Genomic DNA, 16,689 nt, shown 5'->3' with positions numbered 1-16,689 from the left:
TTTTTTCCGATGGCCGGATAACTGAAGAGATGGTGGTGTGGATTTCCACCTCGGCATCCAAAACTCAGAGTTTTATCATGGCTACCGAATAATTGTCACATATTGGCTGTATGGTAAGTAGCTTGTCTACCAACCACATGGTTCCGGATTCAGTCCCACTGTGTGGCACCTTGGGCAAGTGTCTTCTACTATAGCCTCGGGCCGACCAATGCCTTGTGAGTGGATTTGGTAGACGGAAACTGAAAGAAGCCCGTCGTATATATGTATATATATATATATACATGTGTGTGTTTATGTGTCTGTGTTTGTCCCCTAGCATTGCTTGACAACCGATGCTGGTGTGTTTATGTCCCCATCACTTAGCGGTTCGGCAAAAAAAAACCGATAGAATAAGTACTGGGCTTACAAAAGAATAAGTCCCGGGGTCGAGTTGCTCAATTAAAGGGCGGTGCTCCAGCATGGCCGCAGTCAAATGACTGAAACAAGTAAAAGAGTAAAAGAGTATATATATATATATATATATACTTGATGTTTCAGTCACTTGACTGCAGCCATGCTGGGGCACCACCTTGAAGAATTTTAGTTGAATGAATTGATCTCAGCACATATTTTTTTTAAGTGTTGTACTTATTTAATCAGTCTCCTTTGCTGAACTGCTACGTTACAAGACATAACCACACCAACACTAGTTCTCAAGTGGTTGGGCAAACACAGACACAAAGACACACACACACACACACACACATATACGATGGGATCTTTTCAGCTTCTGTCTACCAAATCTATCCACAAGCGTTGGTCAGCTTGAGACTATTGTAGAAGACACATCCCCAACATGCCACACAATGGGACTGAACCTGGTGTCACGTGGTTGGGAAGCAAGCTTCTTACCACATAGCCATGCCTGCACCTATACATACATGTGGGTTTGTGTATATATTTTTATGCATATATATATAAGAAGGTTTGGAGATGATGTACAGGTATTTTATATTAGAAGAAATGAGGTACTCAGAAATTCGGATGGTTTTATATTTACAGATATTTATTAGTATGTTACATGTTTTTATACATCATATATATCAGCGCTTTCGTCCATTCTAGTGGAGTCGTCAAATTGAATATGTGTGTATATATATATATATAGACACACACATATATAAACATATATACACACATGCATAAACATACACACACACACACACATATATATTTATCACATATTACATATTGTACATCATAAGTATTTATTCATGATTGCTTACAAATATATTGCATAAGCACATCCCACATAAACACCACACACATAGACACGCACTGGTTCATTTAGATTCTGAGGAAGAAAGACTAATTACGTGTTTGTGTGTTTGTGTATAATGTTTTCCTTATGTATCTCATTAATTAAGCCTGTTTCATTTAATTATTTCTGCTCAGACATCTCTTCTTTGGAACATCTTCTTGGTTATTTATAGCAGTAAGGTTTTTGTTGTTGTAGCTGTATTGATATTATTGGGGGAGGTGGTGGAGGTGATGAATGTGAAGGTGGTGGTGGTGGTGGTGGTGACCGTCATCATGGTGTGGTCATAGTGGCGGTCGTGGTCGGGATGGCAGCATACATTGTTTTGAACAGTAATATCAATATTTTTATTATTGTTGTTTATAATAGTCTTAATTGATGTTGTTAGTGTTTTTGTTGCTGTTGTTGTTATTTAGTCCTATTTCAACCTTAATTTAGCTAATCTATGATCAAAGGCATTCCAGATGTGACCACCCCATCTTTTTTTCTACTTACAAAGAACCCAAGGCCACATGGTTGATGGTGGTGGTGATGGTGGTGGCGGTGGTGGTGGTGGTGGTGGTGGTGATGGGGGTGGTCTTGTTGATGATGAGAGGGATGATAGTTATGGTCTTATTGATGATGTTGATGCTGAAAACAGGCCATACCATTCCTTCAAATATTGAGGAGAGATTCCTTATTGGAGTAGGGGGTGTTATAATAACGGTGCAGAAGGGGTGGAAGCGGTGGTGGTGTTTTTCTTTTGTCTATTTATGCAACTTTTTTTTTTCTTCTTTGCTATTTATAACATTACATCCATTGTTCTTGTTGCTATTTCTGCTGTTTGTTCCTGATATTTTTTGTTTTTACTATTGTTTCTCATTTTGCTGCTTCTGCTGGTGCTGGTGCTGCCAGTGCTGCTGGCACTGCCGTTGCTGCTTTTAGGTAACCAGGTTAGTTCTAACTGAACTGTGCTGTTGATCAAACATCAACTGATCATTTTGTTTGGTCCTATCAAAGAATTAGAAGCCACCTGCTATTATTGCAGTAACAACAACAACAGCACCAACAGTGTCGGCAGCAGCAGCAGCAGCAGCAGCCATTCAAGAATTTGGACCTGGAGATCCCCATTTCCAGCAACTTCAAGGGCCACCTCCCAGTGGTGTCGGGCGTCAACGAAGAGCCCTCGACTACAACAAGACGACCAAAGTTGTTTTTTTTTCCAGGGTCTGAGGTCTCCTGCCCCTAAGCTCTAGACCATCACCTAATCACCCTTACCCGTCTTGTTGCTTAACAACAACAACAACAGCAGCAGCAGTTAAGCTTATGAGCATGACATTGTCCCTGACCCATCTATGAAGAATGTAACTCCAAATAAGAACTGCCTCAGATTGGGATTATCATCCAACCCATGCCAGCATAGAAAGCAAATTTAATTGATGAGATGATTAGTTTGTATTTCAAAGGGTTAGCTTTATCACATTCTTTGTCATGCTAAATCTCAATGAAAACTTATGTTAAGGATACACACATGTCTGTGGAGTGCTTAGCCACTTGTGCGTTAATTTCATAAGCAGGCTATTCTATTGATCAAATCAACTGGAACACTCATGGTCATAACTGACTGAGTGGCAGTCTTGTTGTTGTTATTGATATTCTGAAAGGTAATTACTGTACTAACCGCTAATTGTTACTTAATTGTTACTGCTGTTGCTGCTATATAGTCTCATTCAATATATAAATGCCCAGTTATATGGTACCTATTTCTGGATGATCTGGTGCCAATTCTAAATGAAATAAACCCATAATCAAGGGCATTCCAGTCATTGGCATCTTTCATTTCAGGTGCATCAAGGATAACATCATCTAATGTATCCTTTCTGATAGTTTGTTCTTTCTCGAGCCATGCTTGGCTCATAAGGGCTGGGTTCCTGGTTTCCTTGGTGTATAGGTTCCCCACCTGGATGGGACGCCAGTCTATCGCAGGTGAGCTGCAAGATGCAGGAGGAAAGAGTGAGAGAAAGTTGTGGCGAAAGAGTCAGCAGAAGTTCACCATTACCTTCTGCCGGAGCCGCATGGAGCTTAGGTGTTTCGCTCATAAACACACACGTTGCCTGGTTTGAGATTTGAATTCATGATCCCTCAACCGCGAATACGATGCTCTAACCACTAGGCCATGTGCCTCCACTTCCTGATGGTTTGGTGTATTTTAATGGAAATTTAATTATTTTTTGTAGATTGAGAAATTGCTAAGCAGTTCCCTAATTAATGTAGTAATTGCTGCTGTTGGTACTTTTCACAAACTTAAAATCACTTATGTTTTCACCCCCAGAATGTGATGCTATCTCGATGGGCCAAGGACAAGATATCCACGCTCGAAGGTTATTACAAGGTTCAATGCAAGATGGACAATGGGTGCTCTTGCAAAACTGTCATCTTGGACTGGATTTCATGGAGGAATTACTGAACACAGTGAGTATTGATATTATTTATATTTTAGTAGTCTGTTTGAAAGTGTTGAATCCAATTACTTTGTTGATGTAGTTGGAAGATTATGTTTTTGTAATGTTTGTTCAGTTTAATATCATTTGTAGTTATTATTGTAGTTTAAGTTCATTATCATTTGTAGTCCCCAAAAAAGAACATCTATTGTCAAAAAAGTAAAACAATCAAATTACAGTAAATAGCCATAAATCATCATCATCATCATCATCATCATCATTGTTTAACGTCCGTTTTCCATGCTAGCATGGGTTGGACAGTTCGACCAGAGTCTGGGAAGCCAGAAGGCTGCACTTGGCTCCAGTCTGATCTGACAGTGTTTCTACAGCTGGATGCCCTTTCTAACACCAATCACTCTGTGAGTGTAGTGGGTGCTTTTTACGTGCCACTGGCACAGGTGCCAGGGGAGGCAGGCAGCAACCATGATCGGTTGGTGCTTTTTGCGTTCCACTGGCACAAGTATCACAACTACAATTTCCATTTGATTTTTTATTTTGATGTTGATGTACGTACTTGACTCAATAGGTTTCCTCAAGCACAGCAGGTCACCCTATGATCCAAGGTAAGCACAGCAGGCCATTTTGCGATACAAGGTACTTTGGATGGGCTGGAGCTGCTATCTGAAACTGGTGCAGGAAACAGCCATGAACTAACGTAATTTGTCAGGTCTTCGTAGTCACAGAGATCTCGGTCTTTCGTCATTGCCTCTGTGAGGCCCAACGTCCGACCCAATGTAATTGTGGATCACTGAAGTTGGCATTAATGACATAGAAAATACTTTTATAATTTAATAATATTGGTTTTCAAATGTTGACACAAAAACCAACAATTTCAAGGGGCTGAGTAAGCTGGTTACATTGATCCCAGTACTCAACTAGTACTGAATGGCAAAGTCAGCTTCAATGGCATTTGAACTTGGAATGTAAAGATGGACAAAATAATACTAAGCATTTCACATGACATGCTAATGATTCTGCCAGCTTACCACTTTAAAATTTGATAATATTGGTTTCAAATTTTGATGATATTGGTTTCAAATTTTGGCACAAGGCCAGTAATTGCAGGGGTGGAGTAAGTTGATTACATTGACCCAGTGCTCAACTGCTACTAATTTTATCAACCCCAAAAGAATGAAAGATAAAATCGACCTCAGGGAATTTGAACTCAGAATGCAAAGACAGACAAAATGCCACAGAGCATTTTGCTTGGTAGGCTAAGGATTATGCCAGCTTAATCTTTTGTGTGTTGTTTAGATTTGAATTGATAAAGTGTGCACCATTTCCAGTCAAATTATTTCCTGCACAAAATACAACAAATCAAGTAATACACTTATGTATTATATTTATAAATGAAATTTTATGATATTTATCACTATTATATTTCCTAAAAGTATAGGATTCACATTATCCAATTAACTTGATACTAAATTTAAGCCTTGGAGCTAAAACAAGTTCAGATTTGAAAACATTCCCAAACTTTGATTGGTTGAAGAGAAAAGAAGTGCTTATTTGGTTATATTCTTGCACCAATTTCAATCCAATATATCAATTTTCTCATCATCATCATCATCATCATCATCATTATCATTGTTTAACGTCCGCTTTCCATGCTAGCATGGGTTGGACGATTTGACTGGGGACTGGCGAAACAGATGGCTGCACCAGGCTCCAATCTTGATCTGGCAGAGTTTCTACAGCTGGATGACCTTCCTAATGCCAACCACTCCGAGAGTGTAGTGGATGCTTTTATGTGTCACTGGCACGAGGGCCAATCAGGCAGTACTGGCAATGGCCACATTTTATTAAAAGCAAAAAAAAGCAAAAATCATCGAATTTAAGATCAACATTCCATACATGGTAAACCATGATGAGGTTTGCTTTAATTTTACAGCACTCTAGTGTATTCTGATTTGGTTGCATCAAATTGTCAAAATAGTGTATTTTATTCCAGGAATTCTGAGTCTTTGGATAGATTCAATTAGGTGGATATTTTTTTATAAAATGAGGAAGCCAAATATAAGATGCATATTAAAAAATGAGTTGAATAAATAGATTAAAACATTTTATAAAGAAAAAATTTTTTTTCTTTATTATAAATAATCTAATCTGAACAGGTAATTGCTTCTTCTATCATCTTTTCTAGTGCTATTAATACAATATTCTGAAAAAAAAATGAGATCACTACTCATTATTGCACTTAAATCTTTAATTTTATTTACTGTATCCAGATCTGTATCTCTTTTATTTTTAGAAGATCAAGCAACTCCTGAGAGACTCCCATAGTCCATAGTTAGCCTTATCAGCAAAGTTGCATAGATCTATGATCAAAGACATTTAACCCTTTAGAATTTAAACTGGTCGTATGCAGCCAAAATAGTGTTTTGTGTTCAAACTGGACAGACCTGGCTTGTCCCACTTACCTTACAATACCATTTAAAAAAATAAAAAATCACATCATCGAGGTCTCAAAGCCACAAGATAATACCTGATTAATTCAAAACAATGTGAATAAATAAGCATTACATTTCACAGAATAATGTGAAATCTAAAAAGTTAAGACCAAAGCATGTCATCTTTTTCTACATCATGGATACCTAAATCAACATTTTTCTTTTACAATTTGAGAAAATTTGACTTACTAATTCTAGCTAGTCAGCTAACTTCTCAGAGGTTCCCTCTTTGATCATCAAAGATGTTGTCTGTCATAATGATCTCAGTGCAATGTGTATGACATACGTTATCAAAATCAATTAATTTTAGGTCTCAGGCTTTTAATCTGCTAAAACACCAAATCCATCTTTGTATGATATCTTGAGGGTGTCAACTTTATTAAATCTTCTTATTTATAGATTAGATGCTTTAATCTGCTAAATCATATAAACACTCAACAAACTATAGAAGTTCCAAACTTTTAAGATTCTGAATCAAATATTTCAGTTCTTTTTCTTTCTATAAAAAAAATGAAACAGAACAGAAGGAAAATGGAAGATCATTCTGGTAGCGAATTAATCTATAATGACATATGTAGCTCAGTAGTTACAGTATCAGACTCACAACCATGAGGTAGTGAGTTTGATCCCCAGACTGGGTTTGTGTTGTGTTCTTGAGCAAGACACTTTATTTCACATCGCTCCAGTTCAAACAACTGTAGAAATGAGTTGCAACATCACTGGTGCCAAGCTGTATCAACTTTTGCCTTTCCCTTGGATAACATTGGTGACATGGAGAGGGGAGGCTGGCATGCATGGGTAACTTCCATAAACACATATTCTCAGACTTGTGGAAGGGAACTTTCCAGATGCAATCCGAAGGGAGTCTTTACCCTTACCCTGTATATATATATATATATATATATATATATTCTTGTTGCTTATTTTGATTATATATATAATATATATTCATTTGAAAGAAGAAAATTGAGATTGGGAATTTAATAATCATTTATTCATTTATTATTAACAGCAAAAATACTAAGAATTGAACCAATATTTCCTTGGATGAAACCATTCCTTCATAGGGTTAACACAACCTCTAATTAAATTATATATATATATATATGCATACGAACATATATTCATGCATTGAAGATGGACATTAAATGATGATGTTGATGATGATGATGGTGGTGGTGCTAGTGCTGGTGGTGGTGGTGGTGGTGGTGGTGGTGGTGGTGGTGGTGGTGGTAGTGGTGGTGGTGGTGGTGAGGAGGAGGAGGAGGATATATTTACACACACATTAATACACATGCATACATTTGGCTTTTATTTATTTATTCTTTCTTTTAAGGTAACATGCGGGGAAAACACGCATGACAATTTCCGCTGCTGGTTAACAACTGAAGAACATCCAAAATTCCCTATAAACCTTTTACAAGCATCGATAAAGTTCACAAATGAACCTCCCCAAGGAGTTAAAGCCAGCTTGAAGAGAACATACGCAGGGATTAGTCAGGTAAAGCAAACACTTAATTTTAGCATTTTCATTTCATGGACACCATTTTTGTTCTATATTCCCCGATTTTATTTAATATATTCTATCAATGCTTATTCTCTGCCTCTTAAAATCTCCCTTTTATATCAACTTTCAGAGTGACAATGCATACAGTTTTCACATAGTTTCAGTACTATTTTCTCTGCAGTCTACTTTCACCACCATTCTTCGCTCAATATATATTTTCAGTCTCATTTCTATTATGTCATCTGGTACCCTCTCTCTCTTTGGGAGAGGCACAAGCACCTACACGCACATATACACACACGGCAGTAACTTCCACCTGCCGAATTCAATCACAAAGCTTCGGTCGGCTCGGGGCTATAGCAGAAGACACCTACCCAAAGTGCCACGCAGTGGGTACATCAATACAAATTTGTTTATGACACTTTCACTTCCAATTCAGTAAAATTCTTATAACACCAAATCTGAAATCTTGTTATCAAATAAAAATAGGTAAAGATGTGTAGTTAAGAAGCTCATGTTATGACCATACCGTTTTGGGTTCAGTCCTACTGTGTGGCACCTTAAGCAAGTGTCTTCTACAATAGTATCCCAAGCCAGGAATGCCTAATGAATGAATTTGGTTGATAGAAACTGAGAGAATCTTGTATATGTATGTGTGTATGTTTTGTGTTTGAGTATGTTTCCCCCCTCCTGTCCTTGCCCTGTTTGACGATCTGTGTTGATTTGCTTATGTCCCTATAATTTAATAATTTGGGACAAAAGAGACCAATGGAATAAGCACTAGACTTTAAAAAAATAAATACTGGGTTAATGTGTTTGACTAAACCCTTCAAAGCAGTGCTCCAGCATGGCTGCAGTCCAGTGTCTAGAATAACAGACAATAAAAGATAAAAACGTGTATGCCCATAGTATCAGTCAAATACTGCAGTCATTTCCTCTCTCTCTTTCTCTCTCTCTCACTCATACACACAAAAACACACACACACACACACACACAAACATACACACAATTATTTACATTGTGTCACACCCTGTAATATCCTTTACTTCCAAGACAACCACTTTCTCTCCATTGCACTGGAAGATTGTGGATACCAGATCACATAGAAAGTAATCATGATGGGTGTATGGTAAGACATTTGCTTCACAACTACACAGTCCTGGGTTCAGCTCTAGTGTGTGACACCTAGGGTATGTGTTCTCTACTATAACCTCGGGCCATCCAAAGACCTGTGATTGGATTTGGTAGATAGAAAAGTCAAAGAAGCCCATCGCATGTGTGTGTGTGTATATATATGTATGTATATATATATATATATATATGAAGGTGCAAGTGTGGCTGTGTTGTAAGAAGTTTGCTTCCAACTACATGGTTCCCAGGTTTAGACCCACTGCATGGCACCTTGGGTGAGTGTCTTCTACCATAAGCTTGGGCTGAGCAAAGCCATGTGAGTGGATTTGGTAGATGGAAACTGAAAGATGCCCATTGTGTGTGTGTGTGTGTGTGTGTGTGTGTGTGTGTGTGTGTGTGTGTGTGTGTGTGTGTGTGTGTGTGTGTGTGTGTGTGTTTGTGTCTGTGTTTGTCCCCATGTCACTGCTTGTCAACCAGTCTTGGTGTGTTTATATTCCCATAACTTAGTGGTTCAGCAAAAGGAACCAATAGAGTAAGTACCAGGCTTGAAAAAAAAACCCCAAAATTCTTCAAGGCAATGCTCCAGCATGGCCACAGTCAAACGACTGAAACAAGTAAAGGAATAAAAGATTTATAACACATGTATTTTGTTTTCTCCTCATCACCAATTCCTACATTTAATAGCAATTATTTAAATTTTTTTTTTGTTTTTTTTAAGGAGCAACTTGACATCAATAATCTCCCAATGTGGAAACCAATGTTGTATAGTGTTGCATTCCTTCACACGACAGTACAGGAGAGACGCAAGTTTGGTCCCATCGGATGGAACATTCCTTATGAATTTAACCAAGCTGACTTCAGTGCCACAGTCCAGTTTATACAAAGCCATCTGGATGATCTTGACATGAAGAAAGTAAGGCTATTTTCTATGTGTACCTGACAAATATATCAGCAATCAAAAAAGAACACTAGCAATAATCAGAGTAACGATAAGCACAACAGTATTAATAACAATCATGAATCAACAATTGCTTGACCTGCAGGAAATAAAAAGCAAATTTCAAATCTCCCTCAAATCACATACTACTTTCTTTAAAAAGCAAATATAATAGAGACACTATGTCTGAAAAAAAAATGATGAATTTGCCAATGGCTGACATGCCAATGACTCTAAGCCTACTGAATGAAGACCGAGGAATTCAATAATCATAGCTACAATACTATTGGTGGTGGTGGTGGTGGTGGTGGTGTTGTTGTTGTTGTTGTTGTTCTTCTTCTTCTTCTTCTTCTTCTTCTTCTTCTTCTTATTATTATTATTATTATTATTATTATTATTATTATTATTATTATTATTATCATTATCATTATTATCATTATTATTATTATTATTGAGTGAGAGAGCAGTGCATGCCATCAAAGTGACACTGAGGTAAAATATACAAAGCCCAATATACCCATCATGACTACCCGTCTGATAAAGGTACACCAGGCACATGCATCACAACCATATGTGCGCGACATGGTGATCTCATATCAAGATAAACAGCACATGACCTTGCAGGTGGGGCCCAGTTAGAATTTTCTTCAGGTTGAGTAGCCCATCCCGCTCAAAAGGTCCCTGAATAAGGGTTGTTTAAGGATGTTGAAAGAACCACCCATGTTTCCAGAGGTGAATTATTCAAACCCCAAAGAATCCCTCTCAACATATGGCTATGATGCTCCCCCACTACTTCTGCTCGTGATCAGAGATGCACATATCGTCAGCCACTAAGGGACATGCTCAACTGGTTAAGGTCAAACAACTGACAAGCAAATCTGTGGTATTGAGCAGAATATTTGCTGTAGCCCATCTTTTATACCAAGACAAAACAATGTACATGATAACACTTCCAATCAGTTAAGATCAGAAGCCATGAGAGCCACTGCCTGGTACTATTATTATTATTATTATTATTATTGAGTGAGAGAGCAGAGCATGCCATCAAAGTGACACTGGGGTACAAATATATGAAGCCCAATATGCCCATCGTGACTACCTCCTGATAAGAGTGCATTAGGCACATGCATCACAACCAAATGCGAGCAACATGATGATCTTATATCAAGATAAACAGTAAATGACCATGCAGGTGGAACCCTGTTAGAATTTTCTTCAGCTCAAGTAGCCCATGCTGCTCAAAATATCCCTGAATAAAGGTTGTTGAAGGAAAATGAACAAAACATCCATGTTTCCAGGGGTGAATTATTAAAACTCTAAAGAATTCCCCTCAACATATGGCTATGATGCTCCTCCACTACTCCTGCTCATGGTCAGAGACACATATATCAGTAATCATTAAGGGACATGCTCAACTGGTGTAGCTCAAATAACTGACAAGCAAATATAGGGTACTGAGCAGAATATTTGCTGTAGCCCATCTTTTACACTAAGACAAATCATATACATGATAATTCTACCAATCAGTTAAGATCAGAATCCATGAGAGCCACTACCTAGAACTGCATTGGTGTTATTATTATTATTGGCAAGAATGGATAGTACCTCTCTAAATGTAGACCTGTGAGTTGGGAAAAAGGAATTGTAGAGGGCACTTACCCCTGGTGTTCTGGAAGGTCTTGGACAGTGGGGTTTCTTGATTATCTCTAGAGCTCATCCTCTATCAGGAGGACTACATCTCTATTATCTCACCCCATATTTTAAACCTCTGTATACTATGTTTATTTCCCTTCCTTTTCATTGTATACCATGTACACTTATTTTTTAATTAATTAATTAATTTATTTATTTTATCATTTCATTATATGTAACCCTCTACGCTTTAGGTCTGGTTTGTATTGTCCCCCTCACTCTTTGCCCTGGTGGTAAATAGATGTTGAATGTTCTGAGTTAAAATTCCACTGAGGTCAATTTTGCCTTTAACCTTTCAGGGTTGATAAATTAAGTACCAGTTAAGTACTTGAGTCGACTATCCCCCTCCCCACGAATTCGAGGTCTTGTGCCTATAGCAGAAAAGATTATTATTATCATAACTGAGCTCGAAGGAACCTCTTTGATCATGGGTCTGCTGAGTTGGATCCTGCCTGGGATAAACAAGAACCACAATCCAAGTTTATGTGCCATAGCAACACCTATTATAGCCACAGCAACACCTACCAAGGTCTCAACACCACTAACCACAGCCATATCCAAAGCAAAAATACCAACCACAACCACCACCACTACCACCGCCTTAAAGTTAAAGTTACTTTCTCAAGTCATACCAACTCATAAAGGCCGATTTCCTGGTTTCATGGCATTTAAATTCCCCATATGGATGGGATACCAGTCCATTGCAAAACTATTCATTTTTGCCAGTTGGGTGGACCGGAACAAATGAAAGGAAGTGTTTTTCTCAAGAACACAACATGTCACCCAGTCCAGCAATCGAAACCACAATTTTGCAATCATGAGTCCAACATCCTAACCACTAAGCCACGTGCTTCCATGACCACCACCACAATGCCAACCACAGCCCAAACTAACGCCAACAAAATCATAACAATGACATATACAAAACTACTACAGCACCACCAACCATGATCAAAACTATCAAAATTGATAGATTGTTCTACTTGTGTCCACTACTGAAAGTATTTTAACAGTAATTATGCTGTATACTGCTTTAATATACACTCTTACTAGAAGACAACTAATAACTAACTATAGAACACTATAGCTACACAAATTATGTATGTATTAATATATCATCATTGTCATCATCATCATCATCATCATCATTTAATGTCTGCTTTCCATGCTAGCATGGGTTGGATGGTTTAACTGAGAACTGACAAGCCAAGAGGCTGCACCAGGCTCCAATCTGATTTGGCAAGGTTTCAACAACTGGATGCCCTTCCTAATGCCAACCAATCTGAGAGTATAGTGGGTGCTTTTTATGTGCCACCAGCATGGGAGCCAGTCAGGCACTCCTGGCAGTGGGAACACTCAAATGGGGCTTTATGTATATATATGTATGGATCAGAACAGTTTGATTCAAACTCCTTGGTACTCTGAGTTTCAAGTGTGTCACTAGACTTCGGTCATTGGAGTTGACCATTCAAACTCCAATGACTAGCAAGACACTTGAAACACAGAGTACCAAGGATTTGAATCCAGCTGTTTTTATCCATGCATGTAACTCCCAATAAGATGTGTTGAGTTCCCTTCTTTCGTTTGTCTACTCACTCGTGTGTGCATATATATATATATATATATATATATATATATGATGATGATGATGATGAAATATATATATAATTGTGGTAGCTATTTTTACTCACACATACACACACGCACACATTGTTCACCCAATGTGTGTTTATGTGCATGTATCTGTGTGTGTACATGACACATGTAGTCAAAACACTAAAAAAGATCTGTTTATTTCGTTTGTAATTTTAGTAAATATAACTGAACATTAGCTGTTTCTGTCTATGTAAATGCGTATGCAGACATAAATATTTGTGTGTCTATGTGAGTATGTGTACATGCATAAATGTGTGTTGTGTTATGTGTATGTATGTGAGTGTGTATTTTATTTGTTATTGCCTTCATAGCAACAGTAATTTGAAACAATGGCACTTGGAAAATTGAAATTTCCAATTAGTAAAAATGCTAAAATAATGTATTAGATGTCACATTGTCAATACCTGTGTAATGATATTGATGGTCTTGTTTGTTTCTGTGACACTCAGACATCGCATCTATGTCATTAGATTACTATGATAATTACTGAATCTACTAGATATTTCCAAATTAAAATATCTTATTTATGTAGCTTAGACAGGTACTGCTGTAGAAGTAATATGTTGGCTGGAAACCTGTGAACATCCAAATAAAAATAGATGTGCTGGTGCCATGTATAAGGCACCCAGAACACTTTGTAACGTAAAGGGTTGGCATTAGGAAGGGCATCTAGCTGTAGAAACCAAGCTTAAATCGGACTGGAGCTTGGTGCAGCTCTCCTGCTTGGCAGCTTTGGTCATACTGTCTGATCCATGCCAGAATGGAAAACGGACATTAAATGATGATGATGATGATGATGTGGTCGTCATTGTGGTTGTCGTGGTTGAGGTCGTGGTCATGGTTTTGTTGTTGTTGGTGGTGGTGGTGCTGCTGGTGGTGATGATTATGATGATAGTGGGGATGATAGTGAGGATGGTAGTGGTGGTGGTGGTGGTGGCGGTGGTGGTGGTGGTGGTGGTGGTGGTGATGATGATGATGTGCCTCACAATGTGAATCCCATTCTATGGCGCAGCAGCCATTGAAGAAGATCCTTAAATAGATATAATAGCCATGTTTGTTTCCCTCCAGAAAACTCTCTAATCTCTTTGAAATGAAGGCTGTGTATTCTAAGTGTTAAATATTAGGGCCACACTTATGTGTTAAATATTAGGCTGGGCATGACTAGAAAACTGCTCAGACAATAAAGCTTTGAGTCCCAGACTAAGTCACTGGAAAACACTCATTCTCAACATTCCAGTCTTAGAGATTGGGATGCTGAGCATGTATGTTTCTTTAAAGTGTAACTCGTGTAACATATATATATTGGATGAAGCATACAGAGCTATGTGAAAGAAACTAAAAATCAATAAGCCAACAATGGTCATTTGACAATTGTCTTGGTATAGGTGTAGCAATGTATGCAAATGAGACATTTCCCCTACCGCATCCCTGCTAAACTGAGATCAATATTTGTTGAAAGGTGTGCAGGAACAGTTATCATGCATAAACCATTGAAATTGTTAACTAATATCCCATTCAATTACTGGACAATTTGTATTTAACTACATTTCACCTATCAATTGATCAATGTTTTTCAGACTTTGTCTTTTATCGTAACAAAATGGAGCTTTGATTACTTCTTTATCCCCCAGGGTGTCTCTTGGACAACAGTGCGTTATATGATTGGAGAAGTACAGTACGGTGGGCGCGTGACTGATGATTATGATAAACGTCTATTGAACACATATGCTAAAGTCTGGTTCTGTGAATCAATACTGTTGGATTCATTCAACTTTTACACTGGTAACGACTTTCATTCTCTCTTATTTTACATTCTCAATATGTTTCTCGTTTTTTTTTTCCTTTTAAGTTTTATCTCCTGAATGCAACTGAAGAAGTCTACACCAGATTCTTTACAGTATTTTATGTTTGGTTTTGCACTTTTTTCCTTTTTATTTAAACCATACAAAATCTCGCTTCACTTTTCATGTTACTGGCTCAAAACAGTATCATGTTCTGTAGGTCAGCATCAAAATTTTAATTATAAAACCGCCGAGTACAAAATCCTCATTGCGTACAACCATATCAATTCTCCTATGAGCTTTTCATTAGCAAACAACCTGAGTTTGTCCCTCTTTCAAATAAGTATTAACATTATATGCCTTTTGATTTATTTCTCCTGACAACCTCATAAGCCCAAATGACAAAATGAGCTGTCTTCTAACATATGCCTGTAAACATTTAAGAGATTTGCTAATATACACCTTTTGTGAATAAACAATTCCTTGTAATTCAATATTTCTATATAAAGATGATAAAGAAGTTTTAAATTGATATAGAAACCTAATTTTCAAAATTTCTATATAATTTTCAGCAATAGATACAAATAAATATTGTCTAAGTTGCTGTAAAATTAAAGCAAAATGAAATGTGAATTTATAAATGTTCCTCTATACATTACAACAGTGAGTCTTCCAGTTAATCCGATCAACAGAAAAGCCTGCGTCTGAAATTAATGTGCAAGTGACTGAACACTCCACAAACATGTGTCCCCTTAATGTAGTTCTTAAGGCAATTCATTGTGAAATAAAATGTGACATGACTGGCCCGTTCAATTATAAGTACAATTCACTTTTGCCAACTGAGCAGACTAGAGCAATGTGAAATAAAGAGTTGCTCAAAGACACAACACTCCACCAAGAATCGAACTCACAACCTTACAATCATGAGCTGAATACCCCTAACCACAAAGCCATATGCTTTCTCTAAGTACTCTAAGTACTGTATAATGAGCTTAAAGAAAGTTGAATAGTGTAAAATATGAATACATACAGCAAAGAATAAAATCTTTAATGATAAAATAAAACTTATCTAAAAATTTACATTTTATAAAACAGACATGTTATCTATTGGAAAACTATGAGTAAACTTACAATCAAAGACATTTCAGCTATAAACACCCTGCACTTCTTTTTCAAGACATAGTGTATCTAGGATTGTATCACCCAGTGTCTCCTTCATTATTCTTTAATGATAATAAAGTAGAATAGCTGCTAATTTTAACAAGATATGTAATCATATATCAGTCAGTTTCTCATTTATGTACAACTAGCAGTATCGCCCAGCGTTGCTCGGGTTTGTAAGGGAAATAACTATATAAGCATTTTTAGAGAGTTATAGCCAAAAAATAGCAAAAAAAATGCATTAAAAATGGAAAAAAAATTATGGCAAATTTTTTTTAAATCGTTGACTCATCGTAGACATTTTCTGTTTTGGTGTCTTCAAGTCATGAAGTCGTTGTTCTAAAAGAACGCTGGTCTCCTTGGCAACGCTTTACAACGTTGATTTCCTTACACTCCCTTCCCCACAGCTTCACGAAGGAGGGAAGAAGGGGGAGAAGCAACACAGGTGTGAGCGTGGACGCCAACTCCGCCGCCATCGACACACGAAAAATTATGCATTAAAATGGAATAAAAAATGATGTTAAATTATTTTAAAAATCGTAGACTCATCGTAGACGCACGCTAATACCCAGACGGGCTCGATATGAATCACGACT

General features: G+C 37.5%; 1 protein-coding gene across 1 annotated transcript in view; it reads left to right on the top strand.

Annotated features, from left to right (window-relative positions):
• LOC115215408 (dynein heavy chain 5, axonemal-like) overlaps positions 1-16,689 on the top strand; it is a 401,219-nt gene that overhangs the window by 332,106 nt on the left and 52,424 nt on the right. Inside the window, exons 75-78 of the mRNA XM_036505929.1 lie at positions 3,609-3,748; positions 7,564-7,728; positions 9,585-9,779; positions 14,783-14,933. Of these exons, the coding sequence (XP_036361822.1) occupies positions 3,609-3,748; positions 7,564-7,728; positions 9,585-9,779; positions 14,783-14,933 (651 nt within the window). The remainder of the gene's footprint in view (positions 1-3,608; positions 3,749-7,563; positions 7,729-9,584; positions 9,780-14,782; positions 14,934-16,689) is intronic.

Source organism: Octopus sinensis, linkage group LG9 (genome assembly GCF_006345805.1).
Source record: "Octopus sinensis linkage group LG9, ASM634580v1, whole genome shotgun sequence".
NCBI lineage: Eukaryota > Metazoa > Mollusca > Cephalopoda > Octopoda > Octopodidae > Octopus > Octopus sinensis.
This window is presented reverse-complemented; position numbering and strand designations above follow the sequence as displayed.